We start from the raw sequence: 22986 nt of genomic DNA, 5'->3' as shown, positions 1-22986 counted from the left end.
AATTTCACATGGATACATACAGTGAGCTTTACGACTTAGTCTAAAGTCTATTAAAAGTATTTTCCAAACTTCAGTTCTAATGATTAGAGTTCTAGACTGAAACATTCACCTGAACTTTTAGAGGCATGAAAAAAAGTTGTCTTTTTATCATTATAAATAGAAAACTAAATGCACAGCAGTTGAAACATCACCTTAATTTGTTCCTTCTAAACCCAATTAGACCCAGTAAGAGCATTAGACGCATATACTCCAAAGGAGCGAGATAAAATATTTGAAACTAGATGAAAATAATACCATATATTAAAATAGCACTTTTCAAAACGGTGACATTGTCTCCTTCCCGTGCCTCACCTTCACTCAGGGAGGTACACAGACCAGCAACAGGAGGAAACTGAGTAATAACTGACTTGTCCAGATGGTTACAAAAAGAGGTTTTTTTTGGCAAAACTATGATACAACATAGAATTCCTAATTATTCATTCTGATAAGTAATTTGATAGTAACTAAAGTTAAAGTAACTAAAGTTAAAGTAGGAAAATATTTTTTTAAATGACATACGTGGTTCTTTTAAACTTACGACTTGTTGGTATTCCATGGAAGATTAAAATCACAGTGAGTCTAAAGACTGTGTTTTCAAGCCTTGATGAGACCCAAGTTGCTTGTAGGTCCGGTACGCCTTCTACGGCTAAGACAAAACTTCCAGCAGTCGCCAGACTGTTTTAGCCACCACAAAGAGGGAGAGGGGAGCAGAAGTGTTACATAACCCCTGGTGAAACTTCACACACCACTTTAAGAAGACTAAACTTCTTGGGGGAACTAACCAAATAAGGTTTGCTAGTTGGAGATAAAATGTACCACAACCACCAAACTGATTATTTGAGGACACTTCTCTTTGAGATATCATGCACAGAATTTTTATGAAGTAGAAAATAAGTCTAATGTGTCCCAGGTTAAAAAAAAAAGAAAACGATTTTAAAGATTGACACAAAGGGCATATAAAGGATGAACATCAAATTTTAATCTTGAACCTTTTCTCCAATCTTCAAATTATTAACATGAAGAGAAATGATAAATTGCAATTTTATCATTACCCTATTGCCGTGTAACAAGCCCTCGTTACAAAATCTCCACCTACTGTCTCCAAAAAAACAATAGAAAAACCCGTACATTATATTATCTAAGTGATCTATTAACAGGTGAAATTTTAACCAACCATACCAGGAAACTATTAACAGAGGTACTTCAATCACATAGCTTAAAATATGGAGAAAAGACAGGTAAAAAATTATCTTAACCTGTAGTAGTCTTTTTACTTTTTAAAATTTTTATAAAATACACTAATTTCCCAAAATAAAGATTATGACACATTGGTGTCAACTTACACAGATGAAAGCTGATGTCAGCTTTTTTTTCTAACTAAAGTTCATTTCACCAAAACTTTATATATTACATGAATATCCAAGTGTTTTTAAAAAAATTCAACACACAGGAACATAATGTACAGTGTCTTATAAAAAAATGGTTAATTTAGGAATGATTTCATTTCAATCACATATATCTTTTTAAGACCATGAAACCTCCTGCTATTACAAGAAGACTTTTCAGTTCATGTTTCTATTTCCCAGTTGTAATTCTTAAAAGCAAAATATGAAAAGCGTTTTTGTATTTGTTTATTCATCCATGAGAAAACTGTGGCAATGATTTCATTCACTACCAGGCTGTCTTCCCTCTTGTTTTCAGGATTACCCAGACCCACGACTGCGTGGCACGGGAGTGAAATGGGTAAAAGAGGCCAATGACATCAAAGAATGGATATAAAAAGACGGGCTCAGCTGGGTCTTGCCACAATTGTAAGGTGTGGGCACTCTCACTTGTGCCAAGCCTCCTAGAGCTGCCAGAGAACAGTCACAGGAGCAGCCTCCCAGCTCTCCCTTCATATCCATCAGCTGGGAGGACATAACGGAGCATTTTCACTAATGACTTGTGTCATGGCTGACGGATGCCTTGGCCAGGGAGGGAGTGAGTGCACTCAGAGACCTTGGTCAGTAGTGGCTTTGGGAGTAGAGAAAAAGAGTACTGTTTATTTTACAGCTCCTGCATTGGTCAATTCTGAGCGCAAACTCACCTCAACAGGAAATTGCAATGAAATATACACACCATGCAGAGCCTAGATTACTGTGGGAATCCAGTAACACATGCAAGATGGTGGGAAAAGACTCACAATGAATGAATGTAAACTTTTCACAGTGTTTCTTACATAGCCTTTGACTTTAGCACGAGTGCATCACTTACCACCACTATCTCACAAACGCTTTACTGTGTCCTGGGCATGCAGAGCAGTTGGGGTAAAATGGGCAATTACAGTTCATAGCCATTCTCAGACAGGAGTACAACTTCAATTTTTCCAATTTCCAATCAATGAATTGAGCTGCTTCTCTTATAAAACTAAATATATCTCTGAATATATTTTTGTTCAAGGGTTGTGCTTTACTCTTCCTTATCGCTTCATTGATTTCATTCTAGGAAAATTAAAAACCCACAAAATTAAATTGAGGACTAGGTCTTAAGGATGATTCCTGACCAAACCAGAAAGACAGGCAATCCTTAACCTCTTTTCTCAAGTTTCTGTTTCCCTACCCCAGGCCCTTATTGATATTGATTCAGTCGTGTGTTTTGATTTCCCAAAGAGGAAAATCAAATCAGAGAACTGGCATTTGTCTTAAAAAAAACAAAAAATAACACCGGCGTGGGGAGAAGAGGAGGTTCATTCTATGTCAAAAAGAATCTCTTGCTCTCAAGAGGAGATAATCCAGCTTCTCCTTAGCTATCATTTCATAAATTAATAATTTCTTAAAATCATAATCCAAGGAATTTATCTATTACAAGAAAAATTCAAGTTTAAAAAAGCAAATAAATTAGTTAAGCCTTGTAAACAATTGTCCATTGTAGCTATATATCTTTAAAAAAAAAAAAAAAGGCTTTTCTGTATAGTAAATCAGACAGTACAAGGCACACCTTATACATCAGAATCCAGAGTGACAAAACCCACACAAACGCCTTTGTCACGCTGTTTGCTGGTCTAAATGTGCTGGGGGGCACTGGGGTCACATGCCAATCTTTTGCTCATCTCCTGACCATCTGGAAGTCCACAAATGTGCTCTTTCGATTACATTGTGTTGTGCTATTTTGCTGTGTGATATGATTTTAAGCCTTCTCAACGTTAGTCTCCTCAGATGTTCTCCACAAAGCTTCCTGGGAAAAGGCCAGTTTTCCCATTACGTTGTAATGTGCCTTTGAACCAGCCATCCTCTCGTTTTTTATGAACAAACACAATATCTCCTTCCTTAAGTTCAAGTTCGGCCTCACTCTGAGGAGGATAGGAAACCACCACCCTGTGCCTAGAAAAGAGAGAGAGATTTTAGTTAAGACCATTCAAAATAGTGGGAAAAAAATGGTATACTATTAGTCTGTACAGCCTTAAACATAAACAGAATAGGAAGTAGCATGATTTGTTCAAATGTCTGTAAAACAACTCAAAACACAATTATTCTCTGTTTAGTAGAAACTTGGCGTTAACAGAGTTTGGATCTGTGGAACAGTCTGCTATTGGTGACCCAGACTGGTTTATTTGAACGCCCTTTACAGAGAGAGCCAACGTTGTCCACTCCCAGGGTCTGTACCTTGGACATACAGAAGGAAAGTTTTATTCCATTTCCCAGGAGGAAATGGCTTGCCCGTCTTCTCCAAGAAGAAAGGAGCAGATTTATTTGATTGGTGAAACAGAGAAGTAGCTGAGCACGTAGGTTCACCTATCTCTGAACTGCCTGACTCCAGGCCAAGAGGCCTCTGGCTCTGCCTCTGTGCCCATGCTGGGAGCATGGAGTGATCAGGGATCAGGCCAGCCTTCCGCAAGTGGGTCTGGAAGTCCGTCTCTCTGTGTCCCTTCCACTGGGGCTCGACATGGATATGGCAGCAAATCTAAGGAAATTCATCCGCCTTACCCACCCCAATTCTCCCTCAGGCAGGCTGCGCCAAGATCTAGACAGGGAGCATTCTGACCTCCATTAGTGTGATAACTGTGTCTGTTTCTCCTTTGGTTCTCAACTCAGACGATCAGTGGGAAAAGTTGTAATTACCACCCCAAAACCCCAGAAGCCTTGTTGGTTTAATATTATTTATTCCCTGCTTCCATGCTTCTTAGTCTCCTTCTGCAAAATTATAGTTGGCAGCCATGGAAGCCAGAGGGAAGTGACTTGATTTATGCTCCATATCCTTTATTCCTCTCTATTTTCCAAGCATTATTGCCCTCCTTTACTCCTCTCTTGCTTTTCCCAACCAAAGGGGAAAAAAGGTGGTGTATGGTAACCAACCTCCAGATGGCCCCTGGTGAGCTTGCCTCCTAGTAGTCAGATTCTTGTGCGGTCTCCTCCCATAATGCATAGGGATGAACTGTGTGACCAATAATATACTGTGAAAAGGACAGTGTGTGATTTTTAAGGCTAAGTCATGTGGCTTCTATTTTACTTTCTCTTGGATCATGCACTCTGGGAAAAATCAGCTGCCATGTTGAGAGGAAATTCAACGTTCCTATAGAGAGGACCACATGGTGGGTAACCGAGGTTTCTTTCCAAAAGCCAAAACTAACTAGCCAATAGTGATGGGAGTGAGCCACCTTGGAAGGGAGTCTCCCAGCCCAGTCTAGTCTTCAGATGACTGCAATTCAGGCTGACATGTGGACTGCGATCTCAAGAAACATCCTAAGCCAGAACTACCCAGATAAGCTGCTCCCAACCTCCCAACACACAGAAGCTATGACGTAACAAATGTTTATCGTTTTAAGCCACTAAATTTTGGAGGTAATTTGTTACACTATAAAAAATGAGAATATACATCTTTCTCTGATGCTATGTAGTATTCAGTCATAAAGGTGATTTTGACTTTCTGCTTTCATGTCGTTCTCAAAGTCAGAAAGTAAGTTTATAGCCTTACAGGGTCCACTCTTGACTACTAAGTAAAAAATGTTATGGTTTAAAAAATGATAGAACGAATTCAGTAGCACTGCCCCATAACTCATGAAACCCAGCTTAGAGCCTAGTCCTTTCAGAGGACTGCTCATGTCACCAATCTCCATCCCATAAAAACCAGAATCCACGCTCGCTAAGAAGAATCATAGCAAGAGTCCCAGGCTCTTACTCTATTAAAACGGCATCTGTGCAAAGGTCATGCGGTTTCTCAAACGATTCTAAGGTATTTTGGGCACACAGACCAAATTATTCTCCAAGATCTGAAGCAAAAGCACAGCACAGAGGCAGGCTTATCATTTCTAAGGAAGGTTTAGTTAATTCAAACATGAGTATTTACAGACAATGAGGCTCAGAGTTCAATCAAGCATGGAATGAGGGAGGAGGCATGGCATTGTGCAGAAAGCTCTGGCCTGGGGGTTGACACAGCCATTAAAGGTCATTTGGAGCAGATTAACTTTGGGCCAATAGTCTCAGCTTTCTCTCTCTCTGTTTCCTCATCTGTAGAGTAGGATTTATAGTGAGTCAAACAGGTATTATCATGAAATGTAGTGAGATTATAAGTGTGATACTCTTAATAAGGTGTCTGTCAAATGGTTAAACTACCCCCTTCCCCAAAATGCTAGCTTTCATTATGATCATATGGCTTAAGCAAAAGTAGGCAGGGAGAGGCCTGATGCTTCAAGGAGGTGAAGAATGGGCCAGTCAGTAGCTGGCCACCACTACCCAGGAAACAGGCTCAAGCTACAGCCTAAAGAAAAACTGCCTGATGAGACTTGACAAACTTTAGAATGGCATAGTTAAGGTTTTGGAATCCCTTCTCTGACACCTCTAAAAGCGAGACAAATAATTTCATCTTGGACTTATCTGAAGGAAGGGATCCAGATGAGATTTCTCAAGTCTTGCCAACAGGCTAAAAATCTACATAAAAAGCAATGTAAGAGTTGCCATTTGGGGAAAGTTAAAATTTGAGCAAAGCTCTATAATTCTGGAAAAAAGTGTACAAGTGACTCAGATCACATTTAGAGTAGATCTCTGATGAAATGTGTTCCCACCAGTTCTCTATGAGCTGCCTTCAAGGTAAAATGGAACAAAAATAGTTCTTGAAAAACTTGAAGTAAATTAGATTAATATTTGCATTTTATAAAATGCACTAAACCAATTTTGTCAAAAAATTTTTCAAACTAGAACTGCTGCTGGGCTAAGAACATAATCTTCCTGCTAAGTTTCCAGTGGGAGCACATTTTTATTGCTAAGTTATAAATCTCTGGGGGGTGGAATGAGAAATCATGTGCATAATGGAAACTGTGACACAGTCTTGATTGTATGAAGACTACCAGGTGCAGCAGTAACAGATTCTATTCAGAAATCTCCCAGCTTCGATCCTGGCCTCAAACCTTATGAGGCAGTTTGCATACAGATTTCTAATATAGACTCTTAAGGCCAAATACTAGGCACAACTGGCCAACTATCTCAGGCATGGAAAGGCTCTGCCAAGTAGAATGTTTCCAGACCAACGAGCAGATGTAAGGTGCAGCTGTTGATGAGGCCCTTCACATCTGCTGCTCCACTCTCTGCTTCACTCAAATTATGCTTGTCTTTATTTGAATAGGGCTTTTGGGAAGCTCGGAACCTCAGGAGTCAAAGACCACTCTCCCATGACCTCCAAGGGACCTGCTGATCCACTCACAAAATCTGCACCCCACCCATTCCTCTTCCTTGTCATTGCCACCATCATTGATGGACAAACTCATTATCTTCTACCTACTAAAATAATCTACCTGTTTAAATAATCCCCCTGCCTCAAATCTCTTCCTGTCTCCATTCTATTCTACACTGACATATTAATTTTCTTAACTGGCAACAGTACTCGTAGCTAGCTATCGCTCAAAAACTGTTACCAGCTTATCAATGTCTGTGAGTAAGCTTAATTAACTCTCAGCAGGATATAGAAAGCCCTCAATGATCTGGTCTTAGCCTCTCCTTACAGCTACAGTTACTATTGTCTCCATGAATACACCAAATTCTCCTCGACACCTGAATGTGTCCCCTAAATACGGCCTTCACTTTCCCCACTCTACACTTTGGCTCGTGTGGTTCCTTCCACCAGGAACTCCCTCTGACGACCTTTCTGCCCATCTGCACCCAATCGATGCCTCGCAAAGCCTTGCTCCAATTTTCCCTGTGAAATCTGTGGTCCCAATGACTGGAAATAATTTCATGCTTGACCAGATCCCAGAGGCCTCATGCATATTTTTATGGCACTTAGCCTAATTTACATTGTGTTATTGCCATCTGCATCTCTGTCTCACTTATTCTACTAGACTGTAAGCTGCTTGAGGGGTGAGACGATGATAATTCACTTACATGCCTCGCACCATTTGGCATAGCACACAGCATGATTCTAAATAAGCATACTGAATGACAAAGAAGAAAAGGCCTAATTGTGCAGTAAAACTATTTTAAAAAATGTACAAGACTTAAAAAAGAATAAAAGTCTGACAAAAATTACATGAATGAACCCTGAAAACACTATACTAAGTGAAATAAGGCCATACACAAAAGGATAAAATTACACAATTTCACGTGTACACAGAATGGTCAAACTCATAGAGGCACAAAATAGAATGGTGGCTGTGCGGGGTCGGGGGTGGGAGTGCGGGGTGGGGAGGAAGGAATGGGGAGTTATTGATTACTGGATGCAGAGTTTCAGTTTGAGACGATGGAAAAATTTTAGAAATGGATAACAGTGACGGTTATACAATACGATGCATACAACAACACACATTGTTATACAACAATGCGAATGCCCTTAATGGCACTGAATTTACACTTGAAAAAATGTGATATATATTTTACCACAATTTTAAAAATAAATGAATGAATCCATGAGTGAATAAAAATAATGGAAAAATTAGAGAAAAACAAAAAAGGAAAATATCCAAAGCTGAGCAGCATCCTGGCTGTTGGAAAGCACCTCTTGGTCGCTTTGCACAGAGCACCTGCGAGGCAGTGGCGGGGGGGGGGGGGGGGGAGGGTACAGTGTGGCTCACAGACTTGGCCTTGAATGGGCCTTTGCCTCTTGGTGGTTGCTGGGCTCTAACTCAGTTTTTGGTGTTATTTACCAGGGTGTAATTAGAGAAATAGAGGGTTGCTACAGAAAGAAGTTCCATTGACACCCTAATGTCAATCTTCCTGGTTTGGCCTATGGTGTCTGGCTTCCATCTAAATGGGCACTTGCACTTTTTTATTAGTATAATTTTTCTATTTCCTTTATTTTTCTAGTCTCTTTTACATTCTCTGCAGTTCATACATTTTCGTCTCTAATCTCACCTGGTACTGCCCAAACTGGAACCTCTGTGGCTCTGGGAGGCACCCTGCCCATCGCTCTGGTCTGGGTGGCTAACCATTTACTGCTTTCTGCCAGTTGCTGCAATAATCTAATATCCAATTAAGTATTTCACTGGCAAAACCATACTAACTCACTTTGCAGCTTGCTTGAAGTCCAAGTAAATTATGTCCACGGCTACACCCAGTGGGATCATTTTCACTGACTCAAATATCAATCATGCTGGTTAAGCCGACTGCCTTTCTCTGAATCTCTCTCTATCCAATGCGTATGTTTCCAAGTGTTCTAGCTTAATCCCTGAACAAAGATCACAGGTTCTTTTCTAATTTAGGAGATGGGTTTATAAGTATGGGTTATCAGTTTAATTCCTAAACTTAAAAATATACACAGATAAAGATGACTTGCTGTGTTTCTTTAAGCCCTTTATCTGTATTTTTTTAGAAGACAAAAAAATCTGTCATATTTTCTTTCATTTGCCACCCCTTCTGAAATATTTTATTTCTATTTTCTGTTTGCAACTTTCTGATTATTTTTTCTCAGTCTCTCTAAAATAAAGCCCCAAATATTTGTTCTATTCTTAATGCTATTGTCAATCATACATTTTCTGCCTCCAGGATATAGCACTATTTCTTGCTTGTTTTCTTCAGTCTCTTCAACAAACACAAAAGAATCCTTTCGTTCCTCAAAGAATTGTCTCAGCTGACACCAAGACCTGTCAACACACCTCAACATTCATCCTCCCTCATTGTGAGATTGCTTAAGTCTTTGTATCACATGAAGGTTTCTCTCCACTGACAGCACTGGCTGCCCTAGTCACATTTTTGTACTTTAGATTTATGGAACAGGGTCATGGTTTGAGAAGAAAATTTATGCTTGTTTTCATAATCTGTATATGAATCCTATCTCATACTATACCAATACTATACAGTGAAAAACAGTTCTATGAAATTCTATCAGTAAAAATTCTACCAAAAGAACCCTAGGCTTCTACACTTTGCCAAGGCAGGAGCTGTTGATATTTAGATTGTGAATCAAGGAATTCAAGATCCTGAAATGCTTTCTAAGTCATTCCTTCATTTTTTAGCATTAAGTATTTTTCATTGTGTTGAAATTTTTGAAATATCAAAACAGGTAATCCCTAAATGAAATACTTGGTAGCTTTCTATTAATTAAAAATAACTTCATTCTCAGTGGGTAAAGGCTGTTTTCCTATACTACTTGTTTCCACAAATTTTTCCTATTGTTTTTAAAGCCAGGCAGATGTAAGAATCCTTGTTAAATGAATACTATCACCATCAGTATATGAAGGCAAAGGGGCTGTGAAAAGTTGGTCAGGCTGGCTATTATATTTAATCTTCCATTGAACATGTGGATTATAAAAATATAAACTTGGGCACAAATCTTCTCCAAAGACCTCTTTCCTACTTGTAAAAACAGAAATGGTTATATGAAAAACCTTCCAGAGAATTCCAGAGTGCCCGTGCCCATCTGTCCCTTCATTAAAATCTATGTGTTCCTTATCTGATGTGCATTCTGTGCTCCCTGAACCGCCATCACCTGTCTGTTCTCCTTTTCAGACGCACTGAACAGCAGGAGCCTGCTGTTAGAAATGAGCTCCTCTAAGAGGAAGGGGCCGGAATGCAGGAGCCACAGAGCTTGTGGACATCTGGCAACTGAAAAAGAATGCACAATGGGGTGGGAGGCAGCAGTGCCCCAGCCAGCGCCTAGGGAGAGTCTGGGCAAAGTGAATGAGCACTCAGAACACTAACGCAAACACCACAAATGACAGGGAAAAGAGGAGAGCATTCAGGGCACGAAGGAAAAACTGCAGATCAATGCCTCGGGGTGGGGAGAGGAGGAGCCTCTTGACCAAAAGACAGTAAACAAGTCACTGGACCAACTCCAGGGACAGAAGGGGTCTATCCCTGGAAAGCAGACTAATATGGCAAGAAAAAAGACTGGCCCTCAGAATAAAGGATTATGTGAATTCAAGACAAAATTTCAAAGCTTTACAAAGAGCACAATAGATGAGGGGACAGAGAATGATTTTATTTGTGGGGAAAGAACACTTTTTAGGGTAATGTCTCATTTCAAAACTGATTTTATAAGAATTAGGACAGAAAATTATTTCACTTCATTAAAAAATGTATAATAAATTGTGTACTTTGTACTCAATGCATATAGGTTATTTGAAGTTTATTATTTTCCAGTTTATTTTGGGGTAAAAAAACTAGGCTCAAAAAATTATATAAATGAAGGACTGAGAGATTTTGATGAAAGGTTGGGTTAAGGTGAATTTAAGCTACTTTAAAGTATAACACTTTTTAGTAAGATTTCAAACCAGTAACACAGGAAATGCCACCTAAAAGGCAACACTTTCACAAATTAGAAATTTGCTTTATTTATGAAATACAGGTTCAGAGAGAATAAAGTTTATAGAAACAATAAAACAGATGACACTTTTCGAAACAAATGTTTATATATTTATGCATTATGTGAAAATAGTCCACTATTTTTAGTATACTTCAAGATGTGTTCCTGGGGAACAAACAGAGCTTCATTTTTAATTCATTGAGTCCTGTAGATATGTGTCTTATTAAATATATTTCCTTTCCTAGCGCACTCCTAGAACCCCAGCAACTGTATCAAACAGAACTGCTGACATTTGTAATGTTATTCAAGGCCAGAATCACTAAAACTGGGCTCATTGTTCTGAGTGTAACTGAACCAGGTCACTGGGTCAGGAGGGGAGACAGGTCTCTGAAACTGAACCACACTCTTCTGACTCAGGAAGAATCAAAGAGAATCCTCTTAGTGCAGAATTCTCTAGTAGCTTGACAAGTAGCAGATAACTAGTAAAAAAGGCAAAGGATCAAACAGGGGAGCGACTGCTGGTGATGGAAGAGAAGCAAGAAGAGGAGGTAGATGTGAGCAAGTTTCCAGTGACCGTCAAATTTCATCCGGATACTATTCTGCAGTGGTTGTCTGGAGGCCTAACCCGTGTAAGAAATATAGGAGGGAAAAGCAGAGACTAGATAATGTTACAGCAAGTGGTAAAAGAAAGTCAGTACTTGTTTATTATTACAGATTCAGTTAAAAAAGAAAAACTTAGGAGGATGTAGAGAAATATCTTAAATGTCAGAATAAATATTCCAGCATAAACCCTGCTATACATTTCTTAGTTTTCTCCTGGAAAAGCAATGAACTTACCTTTCACAAACAACAGGCCTAGACTCATTCATGACGGGGCCCAGGGAGGAGCAGGGCTGACGAGGAGGCGGTGCTATGGGAACAGCAGAGTCCAGGGAGCTAGTCTTGCGACGAATTGCATCCAGGATCAGAGACTTGGCCAGTGACGTGGCGGGACCATCCCCTTCGGCGGGGCAGGAGCCGGCCCTGCTGTGGGCGCCCCCTAGCGGCAGCTCAGGACCCACTGCTCCTTGCAGCGGCATCTCCCCGCTACCCAGCTCCACTTCCAGGGTGGGAGAAGCTGGAGGGGATACTCTGGGCTTCCGTTTGGTGGAGGCGCCAGAAATAAACTTCAACAACCCCTTTTTTTCTTTCTAGAAAAAAAAAAGTAAATTAGTTGGAGACTGACGGTATTGTTACTGTTGCTATCTATAGGGTGCTATAGTTGCAATTTTTTACTTGAACCTTTAAAATTATTTTTGTGGACATTTAGTTATTTATGCTCTACCTACCAATGTCTGTGTGCTATTAACCCAACTTTTTGCTTCTCTTTCTTCTCTCTTTCTGCCTGCATGTTTTTGCTTGTTTTGAACATTCCATTGTTCCTTACTATCTTCTACTGAGGCAGAGTAAGCAGATAAAAAAGATGTAAAACAAAAAACTCACCAATTCACATCTCAAGCTTGGTGAAGGCAGAAGTAGACACTTTAGGACAAAATGGAAATCTGAGATTATGGATTTAATTTCACGAAATTTTGCCTATCCTATCTGTAGTTCATGTATGCTGAATTAAACATAAGAGCATTTTACTCTCCATCCACAGACTTGACTTCTTCTAGGTAGTAATATCTTGAACAGAGTTAAGGGCTAAACCACTCACTTTTTACCTGTCACCTTTATGAAATTTAATAAGCCCAAAATAATAGAAGTCAAACCATTTCTATTGTACAAGTACCTCCTTATTTAGAAAGCCAAAAATAACCCTACAAATTTTTAAAGAAAGCTTCAGTATAATCAAAACTATTTTTACGTCTCTTTTTGTAAGAAAATGTAGAAATGAGAATTTTTCCCAGCAATACTGCACCACAGAAACCAGCTCTTAAACCTTTGTCTTTTTTGACATTTTCATTCTTTGCTCTTCTAGGAAAACCAGATCTAGAGCTAGCTCTCCTTCATTCTCAAATCCTAAGGGTCAGTGTTCTTTCTGATGACCAAGCACAGATATCAATCATCATTTTCGATTGTTTTACTAAGATGTCAACCATGTTATAAAGTCCTCTGAAGGGAAACATGACTTAGAAATAAAATATTTCATAGAGAAACAATTCTATAGAAAATTCTATAGGCAAATTGGAATTATTAAGGTCCACTAATAGAAAAATAGAATTATGAGAGGCCCACAAGGAGATAAAATACCGAGGAATTTTTCTTGGGAATGAGTTACTTCATACTCAGTAAAAATCCCTTGGGGAAAAGAGTCTGGCTTCATAATAACACAGTTCCATTAGAGAGAGAATGGCAGAAAAAGAGAGACAAAAGTATCATTTATCAGACGATGAAGAGGCATCTGGGGAGACGGCACCACAGGCCCCATTTACCTAATGCTGCTCACAGCAAGTGTTAACCTATGGGTTAGAAACAGAGGGAGGAGCGAGACGGCTGGAAGTCCTGTCATTTCTGTTCATGCTCAACGCAGGCTTCAGATGAGCAAAGCTGATCAATGATTGAGTGCACATCCCTCTTCTCCCTACCACGGCCTGAGGAAAATTCTTTTGCATTTCTCTTTAAAACCTGGCCTCGACTCACCTTACTAGCTTTTGCTTCATTTACTTAACTTCACATTTTCCAAGAGGTTATTATACGCGTTCCAATAAATGACCCTATAAAAATGGACTACCTGCTTGAGTGCAGTGCCTGCACCTCATATATCTCTGTATCACACCCAGTGCCTAGAGCAGAGCCCTGCACCTACTGAGCTGAGAGGCTAAGACTGGCATAGGATGACACAGGAGGGAGGAAGGAAAAATATTTAGTTCATCCTAGCGCTAAACAAGTAAGAGAGGATATTCTGGATTTCTTAAATCCAGTGGTGATAAAGACTTCTCTCTACACAATGACTAATAAAATGGTCTGAGGAAACATCTGCTAAAGCTGCTGCCACATTTCTTTAAGGGAGCCTGAGGTCTGGAGGGCCGAAAAATGAGCTGGGAAAGAGTAATGTTCAACAGCTTACACATCTAAAGCAGCAGCCAGCCACAACTTCCCCTGCCATGATGTAAGAAAGCATCTCTAATCCCTGGACCCCCACAGATCTACTAAGAACATCAAGTCCATTGATAAATTACAATCTCAGCAAGCCACAGCTAAAGATGTTTCTTAAAAGCTCAGTCTGGGCACTCAGAAAAATATCACTTAACTGAATGGTGCTCAGGGAACAGCCTATAAAGTGATTAAGAAGAAAGATGACTTGGTTCATCTAAAATGATTAAACATATTAAATACAGATTGCTTTAATGACTTCTAGGGGATGTGTTATGATCATCAGCCACTGCAGACTACCCACGGAGCAGAAGGCAGAGAATTAGTGCTGTTGCAGGATTGGGGGTAGGGGCTGGGGGTGTTAAACAGAGAAGATGCTGCCCTAATTCCAAAGAGCTATGCTTTTAGTATCATATTCTGATGTTTCCTATGTTAGCAGAACGATGTGCCACTTGAGAGATAATTTTGCAAACTCAGACACTTATCATCTAAGGGCACCTTTGTTTTTTCAAAATCCAGCAGAAATGAAAACTATAGAAAAATTAATAAAGACTACACATCAGCAAAGCAATTTTTTAAATGTAATGTTAGAATGCAGAAAAAGGGACATAACTTTTAACATAAACCTTAATAATTACTCTCCTGTGGGTTTCCCACGGAATTACTCCTAGATGAAATAATATTTTTGTAGTCATAATTTTCTCTTCGGAAGATTTGATGACTTAAAATCGCATTTCAGATTAAAAAAAAAAAAAGAATTATTTGGGTTGGAAAATAATTACCAGATAACCAGAAAGAGAAATTTTTACATATCTCTTACTTATAATTAATCACATTCTACCCATTAAATTTTCCTCTTTATTTGTCTCCTTGCTCTCAGATATACAGAGAAAGTAGCAAAAGATAGTGTTCTCGGCCATTGGCCATCAAAAATCTACACAGTAAGACTCCCAATAACCAGTCGCTGTTCTTAGGTAAGGAATCTCAAAAACTTAATTCATATAATTGTCTAATAATAATCATTCATTTTTTCAATAAATATTTATTGAGTGTTTTATATGAACCACCAACATGCTAGGCTATGAGAATATAACGGTGAGCAAGACAACAAGCAGTTCACATTCTCCAGCAGAGACACCAACGTGGCTGTAAAACAGGTACTCTGCAGAAAAATAAAGCTCGGGAAGGGGAGAGAAAATGACCAGGGGTTGCTGTCTGCTGGGGAAGGGGATTGGGGAGGCAGGGGGCTCAGGAAAGGCTTTTTTAAGGAAGTGTGTGGAGAAAGGGAAAGGCCATGTGAAATTCTAGAGATGGTTAAACACCACTGGATTCAAGAATCTTATTAAATGCTTTTCCAAGGATTTTCGCATTTATTCTTCACACCCATCTGATGAGATAGGCATCGATATTATTCTCATTGCCTAAACTTCTCTAAACTTGCCTAAAATCACACTGCTAGTAAGGGGCAAAAGTGAGATTTGAACCAAGCCCCTACTCTTCTGTGAGTTCAGCACAGGCATCATCTCTAGAAGCACATCTACGCCATGGAATGACAAGAGCAGAGACATGTACCTAAAGGCTGGTGATCACGAACGTCACTCTGAGCTGAACTCTGTGCACATCTGCACTGTCCAGACCTGGTCTGGATCCCGGCTGCTGGGAGGGGCAGGAATAGTGACTCCAACCACTTAAAAGGGAGGGTGGGCTTCTCCTTAAGAAAATGAAATGGCAAAGCCCACAGACCATCTTGGTTTCTGACAGCAAAATAAAGGACTGGGACGAAGGAAAATCATGTGAGCAAAGAAAGTGATCACTAGGGACCTCAAGATAAGTGTTCAGAATAGAAGAAAATGGGCATTTAAAAACCAGATGGACCCTGTGCTTAAGAAAACCAAGAATGATAGCAAACGTCCTCAAACATTAGTGGATTGATTGAAGAAAAGCTGTGGCTGGCTCCTTAAGGGAGAGAGTCATTAGGAATTTGAGGTGAGGGTCGAGGCACTGCATGTTGACCACGTGTAGGAATGCTATCTTTCAAGAACATACCCAGCTGACAGCGGAGAGTGGGAAAGCCAACACCTACTCCTGCTGATTTGCAGGAGAATAAATAACAACATCAGGGGACTTAGAAAGCATCTTCAGAGACTAAGAAGGTAGGGTTAGGAAATGGGGTAAAGGGAGATCAGAGGTGGTTTCTCCTCTTTTTCTGATGTGAGGTTTAAAACTGTTAAATTAAATGAGTAGAGGTATAATTAGAGGCCATTAGACTAGAGTGGTTCTAATGCCTTAGCAACCTACATTAGCAAAGGAAAACCTAAACCTATAAATGCCTCAAGGTTAAGGAATCAAAACCTAAGGACAACCAATCACAAACAACTAATGAATCTTTCCCAAATAAGGCAATTACTCAAGCTATAGCCAATCAAATAATTTCCTTGCATTGCTTCCTGTCTTCTCTATAAAAGTTTTGACTCTAGTTCTTGTGGGTAGAGCACTCCTAACCACTTCCGGATTAGCACTGCCTGATTTGAATAGATATCTGATCAAATAAATTCTTATTTTAACACAACTGAGAGAATATAAGAACAGCCAGCTACATAATTGGTGCTAAAGAAAAGATTTTATTTTGTGAAGAAAGCTTACTACACTAAACTAATATTTATTATGTTTTGGTATATGAAGGAAAAAAAAGCATACATGCACCATAATATTAATGATTTTCTTTGAAATCTTAGATAATACTTAGGTTTTGTTCAGATGTTTAGATTTTCCCTAACTTCTAAATAAGAATGCATAATTTTTTAAAAATAAGAAACAAAAAAAATACATATGCATATACATGAGTATCTCATAAGGATTGGAAAACATATTTGCCTGGAGACAAGCTGATCAAACAATGAAGACTTTAAATTGAATATGAAGTTAGAAAAATGTCCAGATAAAGCTGTTAAACCGGTAACTATAGAACACATCAGGGATCTTGCAGAAAGAATAGCAATTGCAGAAAGGCCCAAGATTTCAACCAAGAAATAACTGAGATGACATTTGGGAATTATATTACAGAGTTTCAGATGCCTATTTATCAAACCACAGAATGCGGTTACCAGACAAAATTAGCTAGAGATTTTAAATCAGAGACAAAAACAGAGTTCTGAGACTTTGTGAGAGAGGACTTCCAAGTAAAATATTGTTCAAAAGGACTAGCCTAGTCAGGCGAGGGGCTGCAATAGTCCTCTGTGCACACTGAAAAGTTACGCACCTCTGTGGTGCATTTTGGTAAAGAGAAAAGAATAATCGACAAGCTATCGTTTGGGGGACGCACCCCACACTGCCTCAAGAGTTTAAGTACATGAATGATGCAGATCACCTAATGACAAAAGAAGACAAAAATAACAAGGGAATGGTCAAATACCTAGATATTTGCTGGAAGTCTCAACTAAAACTAGAATCTCTGATCCACTTTTTCCTTGCCTTGCTGATAATTTAATCTTACAGAAACATGAGCAAACTGCAACTCTGGATCTGATTCTGATCAACTGAGGGAAAGGAAGAGACCAGGTGGGGGATGGAGAGGTTCAGCTGGTGAAGCAGAAATATTGAGAACTTGGAAGCAAGCACCCAAAGAGAAGCTGGCTGTAGTTAGATTTGAACTGTAAAGTTTAAAAGAACTGATTTTAAGTTCAAAAAAATATATGCATGACCTGAAACTCAAAAGGGAAGATACTTCAAGAGGATTGGGAGGGCTCTCCAGAATGAAATTCTAACTATAATGTACAATTGCTAATTTGTCCCAGCAGATGAAAATGTAGAGGCATATAAAGGCACTGATGTGATCCTCCAGGGAGCAGCCTAATGGGCTCAAATTTTTTAAAAGATTTCTACAAAAAGATCAAGAGAAGAGCTCATAAGAAAGAACATTATCATGATCCACATGAACTTAAAGTTGCAAAAATTCTAAAGACCAAGAAAAAAAAAGGGTGCGTGTGTACGTGGGCTGCTTTAAAGTTATGTTTGAAGCCACAACAAGAAAGACATAGACCTGCCGTTTGGAAGAGATGATGGTTCTTAGATGGTATGAAGAAAAGGAAGGATGATTTTCAGACTAGAAAGGAAGAATGAACCTTAGTAAGAGAGAAATGGGTGAAGAGATTGGGATTTAGAGATCAAACGACTACTCTTGACAGGCCGAATTCATCTCAGTGTGCAAAGAAAATGAAGAGCTGAAATGCAACCAATAATCTTTGACAGATCCTGGTGAAGCTGGGATCAGGTCAACTTGGTAGGCCAAAGAAGGGCATGTACAGTCATAATTGTCAAAAAAAAAAAAAAAGAAGACTGCAATGCATTTTGAAGACTGTCCGGAAAATTCTAGAACAGTGTATTAAATGAAAGGTTTACTCAGAAAAGGAAATGAGACTGCCCTCCCAGGAGACGTTTGCTGACAATAACTAACAGCTGAGATGATGGGGCCACTGGGGAATTGTTTGGTTGGAGAATGTAAAAGACATTTATATCTCAATGGGCATTTACTAAGTTCTGCCATGATACCCTGGTGGACAGGATGGAGGAATGTGGGCTAAACGACATGTTAATCATGGAATTATTAAATTTATATCAACCAGGAAAACTTTCTTTAGTGGACCTGGAACATTAAATGGGGTAATAAATTTAGGTAGAGAAAATCTGCAACCTGTGACATGAGGAACAATGAAAAAAACTTTAAGAGTATAACCCTAAAAAAAGAAGATAAACCTGAAATACCTCAAGAGATCATACGGAAAGGAGATCAACACTTTCTACCCAGCAAATCGAAATAAAGAAAATGGCAGGGGACACTCTGGAGCAAAGGCCCTCACAGTCAACATGGCTTCCAAACAAAGGCCAGTGTTTGTCAAGGATGGGTACTCAACAGGATAATCCCCAAGGTTCTGTATTAGTTGCTGCCATAACAAATTACCATAAACTTCATGGTGAAAGTCAGGTCCTAAAATCAAGGTGTTGGCAGGGCTGCATTCCTTCTGGAGGCCCTAGGGAAGACTCAGCTTCCTTGTCTTTTCCAGATTCTAGAAGCTGCTTCATTTCTCAGCTTATGGCTCCTTCCTCAAATCACACCGATCTCCTCTTCTGAGGTCACATCTTCTCAGGCCCTGATCCTCCCGTCTCCCTTTCACGAAGATCCTTGTGATTATACTCATCCCACCCTGATAATCCAGGATAACCCCCTCACCGCAAAATCTTTAATTTAATAACACCTATAAAATTCCTTTTGCTATGTAAGGAAACATATTCTCAAATTTCAGGGATTAGGACGTGAACAACTTTGGGGAGCCATTATTCTGTCTAGCACAGGTCCCTTTCAAGCCTCAGAGATTCAATGAATTCTTTCCTGGGGGTGGAGGAGCAGGGGCTGAAGAGTCTCTGTTTTCCTCAGTGACAAGGGCCCTGAGACACATTGTTCCAAACATTAAAATCAAAACCATAGTTCTTTTAAAGATATTGACAAAGTTGAACATGTCAGCTTGAGTGTAAGTTTAATGTAGTTAATTATAAACGCTGAAGAGATACCAATCTTTTTGAAAAACACTCATGCTAACCCAACAATTAAATATTAACTTTTTAGTAGGCTATAAAGTTTATTTCCTTATAAACCCCCATTTACAGGCTTACCTAACCATTTAAATAGAGCGACATCCATTATGACTACACCAGGTGGCTAACAGTTTATGACTACCCTAGAGCTTCTTGGAACTGAGCTTTTAAAAAGAAATGCATGAAATGCTGAGGAAAAAGTCATGAATACAATACAATATCCAGACTTTGTTCTTACTCTTCTCTTTCTGTTCACATTTAATCATCATCTATTTTCCTTGCCTCCAACCACCTGTGTCCAAACTCAACCATAAGTCGGTCTTTCAAACAAAGCTTTCCATTTATATTTTCTTTGAAATTCAGCCCAACAGAGAGAGTTTTAAAAGATCGATGGATTTAGAAAATAATTTCCCCCTACATTTCAAGTCAAGAGAAAAACTATCCATGCTGATTATAACCAAATATGCCACAGAAGAAATAAATCCAAAAATAACACTTCTGATCAACAGTTTCAACTCCTTTGTATGTTAAATTTTTTTTCTTTTCCTTTTTCTTTTTTTTTTTTTTGGCAGACTGTTAACAAGAAACAAAACTGACTGAAGAGGAAGAATTAAGGACAGCGAAATGATGAAAGAATGAGTAACTACGGGGAAAGGAAACCCCTCCACGAGATGTTAAGCTGCAGAAGAAGTGACCATGTCTTATTTGCTGCAGCTTCCCAAAGTCTAACACAAGGCCTAGCAACGAGCGGGCCTTTAAACGCAGAGAAACATGAGTCCAGCCCCTGACACAGTGACTGGCATCTGCTGCATGAGCCGTTTCACCAGTAGAAAAGATGGGACACCACATAAGCAGAGACATGGGATGTTGGTCTTACTTTACTATCCTTGTCTGGCTTAGCTTCCGAACTGTTCCCACAAGCGGAGGAAGCGCTCTCAGGAGAGGTGGAAAGTCCAGAGAGAATAGTCATTGCCTGGCCACTGGGCTCGGTCTCCAGAGCAGTGTGGGGGATGCTTGGGGATGCCAGTGAAGCAGCTGCAGCACAGGCCAGGGGTGCACTGGCCCGACCCATACTGACGGCAGTGACATGGGTAGCAGGGCCTGCCATTGGAGGTGGGGGCTGTGGGGAGGCCAGGGGATGATGCGGCAGGCCCACGGCTGCCGGGCCTGGGCCAGCGGCGCTCTGCACCTGGATGGGCGTCACTGCTGCTGTAGGCCGTTCTTGGTTGTGTGCTGCAACTAGCAGACGACAAGAGAGAACAGAGTGAAATCCAACTTTCCAATAAATGCTATTCACCAAAACATGAGTCATTTCACTGTATCAGACAATAATGATAGGTTGCTATTGCATTTATTACAATAAATAATGGATGTACGGAGGTTTAAAAGCACTTAATCTTAGTGGGGTCCCTAGACACTGTTCTCCTTCTAGATCAGTCCTTAAATCTATCGAGTGCCTAGAAGCTCAGCTATGACTCTGAGGCCCTTCGGTTAGAGAGAAGGCCTTTCCATGGAATTAGAGACACGGAGCCAGTTTCTGACGGTCCTCCACAGCAGGGGTCCCCAACATTTTTGGCACCAGAGACCAGTGCTCCTATGAGAATCTAACACCTAACAATCTGAGGTGGAGCTGAGGCGGTGATGCTAGCATTGGGGAGCAGCTGCAAACACAGCTTCTCTTGCTTGTCACTCACCTGCCACTTACCTCCTGCTGTGCTGCCCAGTTCCTAACAGGTCATAGACCAGTACCTGTCCATGGCCTGGGGGTTGGGGACCCCTGCTCTACAGTGTCAAACTATCCTGGCCTCCATCCAGTCCTTTTCAAAAATAATTCTCCCTTTTCTTATTAATTTCTTTCTTTCTTTTGTTTTTTTTTTTTTTTCCTGTTAGAAGTCACAGGTTTACTCCCATCATTATCCAAGACTCTTGGTAGGTTTTCAATGCTATAGAAAGGAGAAAGCTATTTAAGATCCCATTGGGTCTAAAACAGACTTATGACTAAATTCATAAAAAATCGTCTGCATATCAGTTACCAGACAATCATGCAGCGGACACGCAGCTGACAGCAATGAGATCTGAGATCATACAATCTTGTCTACAGAAGTCATAGTTTCAAGTACTATTGGCATTCTTAGGATCAGCCTAATTTCTTTCAGGCTTTCGATCTGTAGATCAGGATTGAATTAACATGCAGGGCCGTTTTAGCCAAAATAAGCAGATGTAAGGTGCCATTGACTAGACTGTGCCTACTTCCATTTCCTGTTATTCATTATTTTAATATTACAATTGCTTTTATCAATAATTGTCATTAAAGATGTGATATTAGGCAGACAAGCCCTTTTTCTGATACTTCCCAGTCTGGTTTCCTCCTTACCTGTCCTTGCGGCATTTCGGGCCTGGCTGACTGTCATCTGCAACAAGACTTTAGCCTGAGGACTTGTTTGGATGTGAGCTGCTGACACCACGGCTGTGGGTACAACACTGGGGCTCTCGGCCATACCATTTCCTTGGAACTTCTGGGCAGATCCTCCCGCAGTGGAAGGACTGACTATGGTCACCCCCCGACTTGTCTGACCGGCTGTAGACACAGGGACTTTAGCTTGAGAAGCACCTGTCACCGCTCTGCCATGACAGAAAAACAGACAGAAAGCTCAGTCCTTCAGTAAAGTGGAAGACAGAACAATTAAATGCAAGAAAAATGACTCAGAGCTTTAAGACAGAACATTTAAAAAAAATGAATGAAATTATTTTTATAAATGTAAGAATAGAAAATTCAAAGTAACAATGGTCCTGAGGCAGAGAAAGGTCTTGAAATGTATTCTAAGTCACAAAAATCATACATCATACTGCTCAAGAATGTACAGTTATTGCAGTCAGCTCTCCATACCAAGGCCAAACCTCTCCACTGATTTAATGCCCTGGATTTTCCTCCTTCATCTACCAAGAAGCCAAGTTTCTTACCTTACAATCACATTTCCATAGCCTTGCTCATGTTTTCTGCCCTTCTCCCTGCTTGTCCCTAGCTCCATATCACACAAGTGCTTGTGTAATGCACACGTGTGCACATACACATATATAAGCACTCTCGGAATGTCCTCTCTGGCTTCTCTTGACCTACCTTAATCTCATTTATGTGTCAAGACCCAGAGGAAATCCCATCATTTCAAGAAGCCTTGCCTAAGGTTCAAGTTTAAGGCTTTGACTACTCTATTTCATGTGGATTTCTTCCATCTATGGCCCTTGATTACAAAACGTGGTGTGTTATTTTTTAGTAAATTTATTATTAAGTACTCCTGACTCAGTAAAAAAGTTCCTGGAAGACAGAGCTAGTGTGAAATGTTTCTTTTCCATTTCTCCAGGATTTGCAGGTATAGTGGTACAGTAAGCTCTAAACAAATACTTACTGGTTGAATTTAATTAAATTAGGTTTGGTATATTTTTGTGCAATATATTTTCTTATATTCTAAATTCATTTAAACAATTCTATACATAGTAACTTTCTACTAAGTAGAATACTTCATTTACTCAAATGTCCTTATTATTTTCCATGATGAATAACAAAAAATTTACTGTAAGTAA

The 22986-nt window shown here is 39.8% G+C and overlaps 1 protein-coding gene across 3 annotated transcripts in view; it reads right to left on the bottom strand.

The window, feature by feature from the left end:
- Positions 1-996: 996 nt before the first annotated feature.
- The window catches only part of SH3RF1 (SH3 domain containing ring finger 1), a 145864-nt gene continuing 123874 nt past the window's right edge, over positions 997-22986 (bottom strand). For all 3 annotated transcript variants that reach the window (XM_011360283.1, XM_023530731.1, XM_023530730.1), the window contains 4 exons: positions 21782-22029; positions 20285-20646; positions 11581-11933; positions 997-3398 (listed from right to left, as the gene is read on the bottom strand). In XM_011360283.1, the coding sequence (XP_011358585.1) occupies positions 3230-3398; positions 11581-11933; positions 20285-20646; positions 21782-22029 (1132 nt within the window). In that variant the 3' untranslated portion in view covers positions 997-3229. The remainder of the gene's footprint in view (positions 3399-11580; positions 11934-20284; positions 20647-21781; positions 22030-22986) is intronic.

This window comes from Pteropus vampyrus, unplaced genomic scaffold (assembly GCF_000151845.1).
Source record: "Pteropus vampyrus isolate Shadow unplaced genomic scaffold, Pvam_2.0 Scaffold53, whole genome shotgun sequence".
Lineage (NCBI taxonomy): Eukaryota > Metazoa > Chordata > Mammalia > Chiroptera > Pteropodidae > Pteropus > Pteropus vampyrus.
The sequence above is the reverse complement of the archived record's forward strand: the minus strand, read 5'-3'. Positions and strand labels throughout refer to the sequence as shown.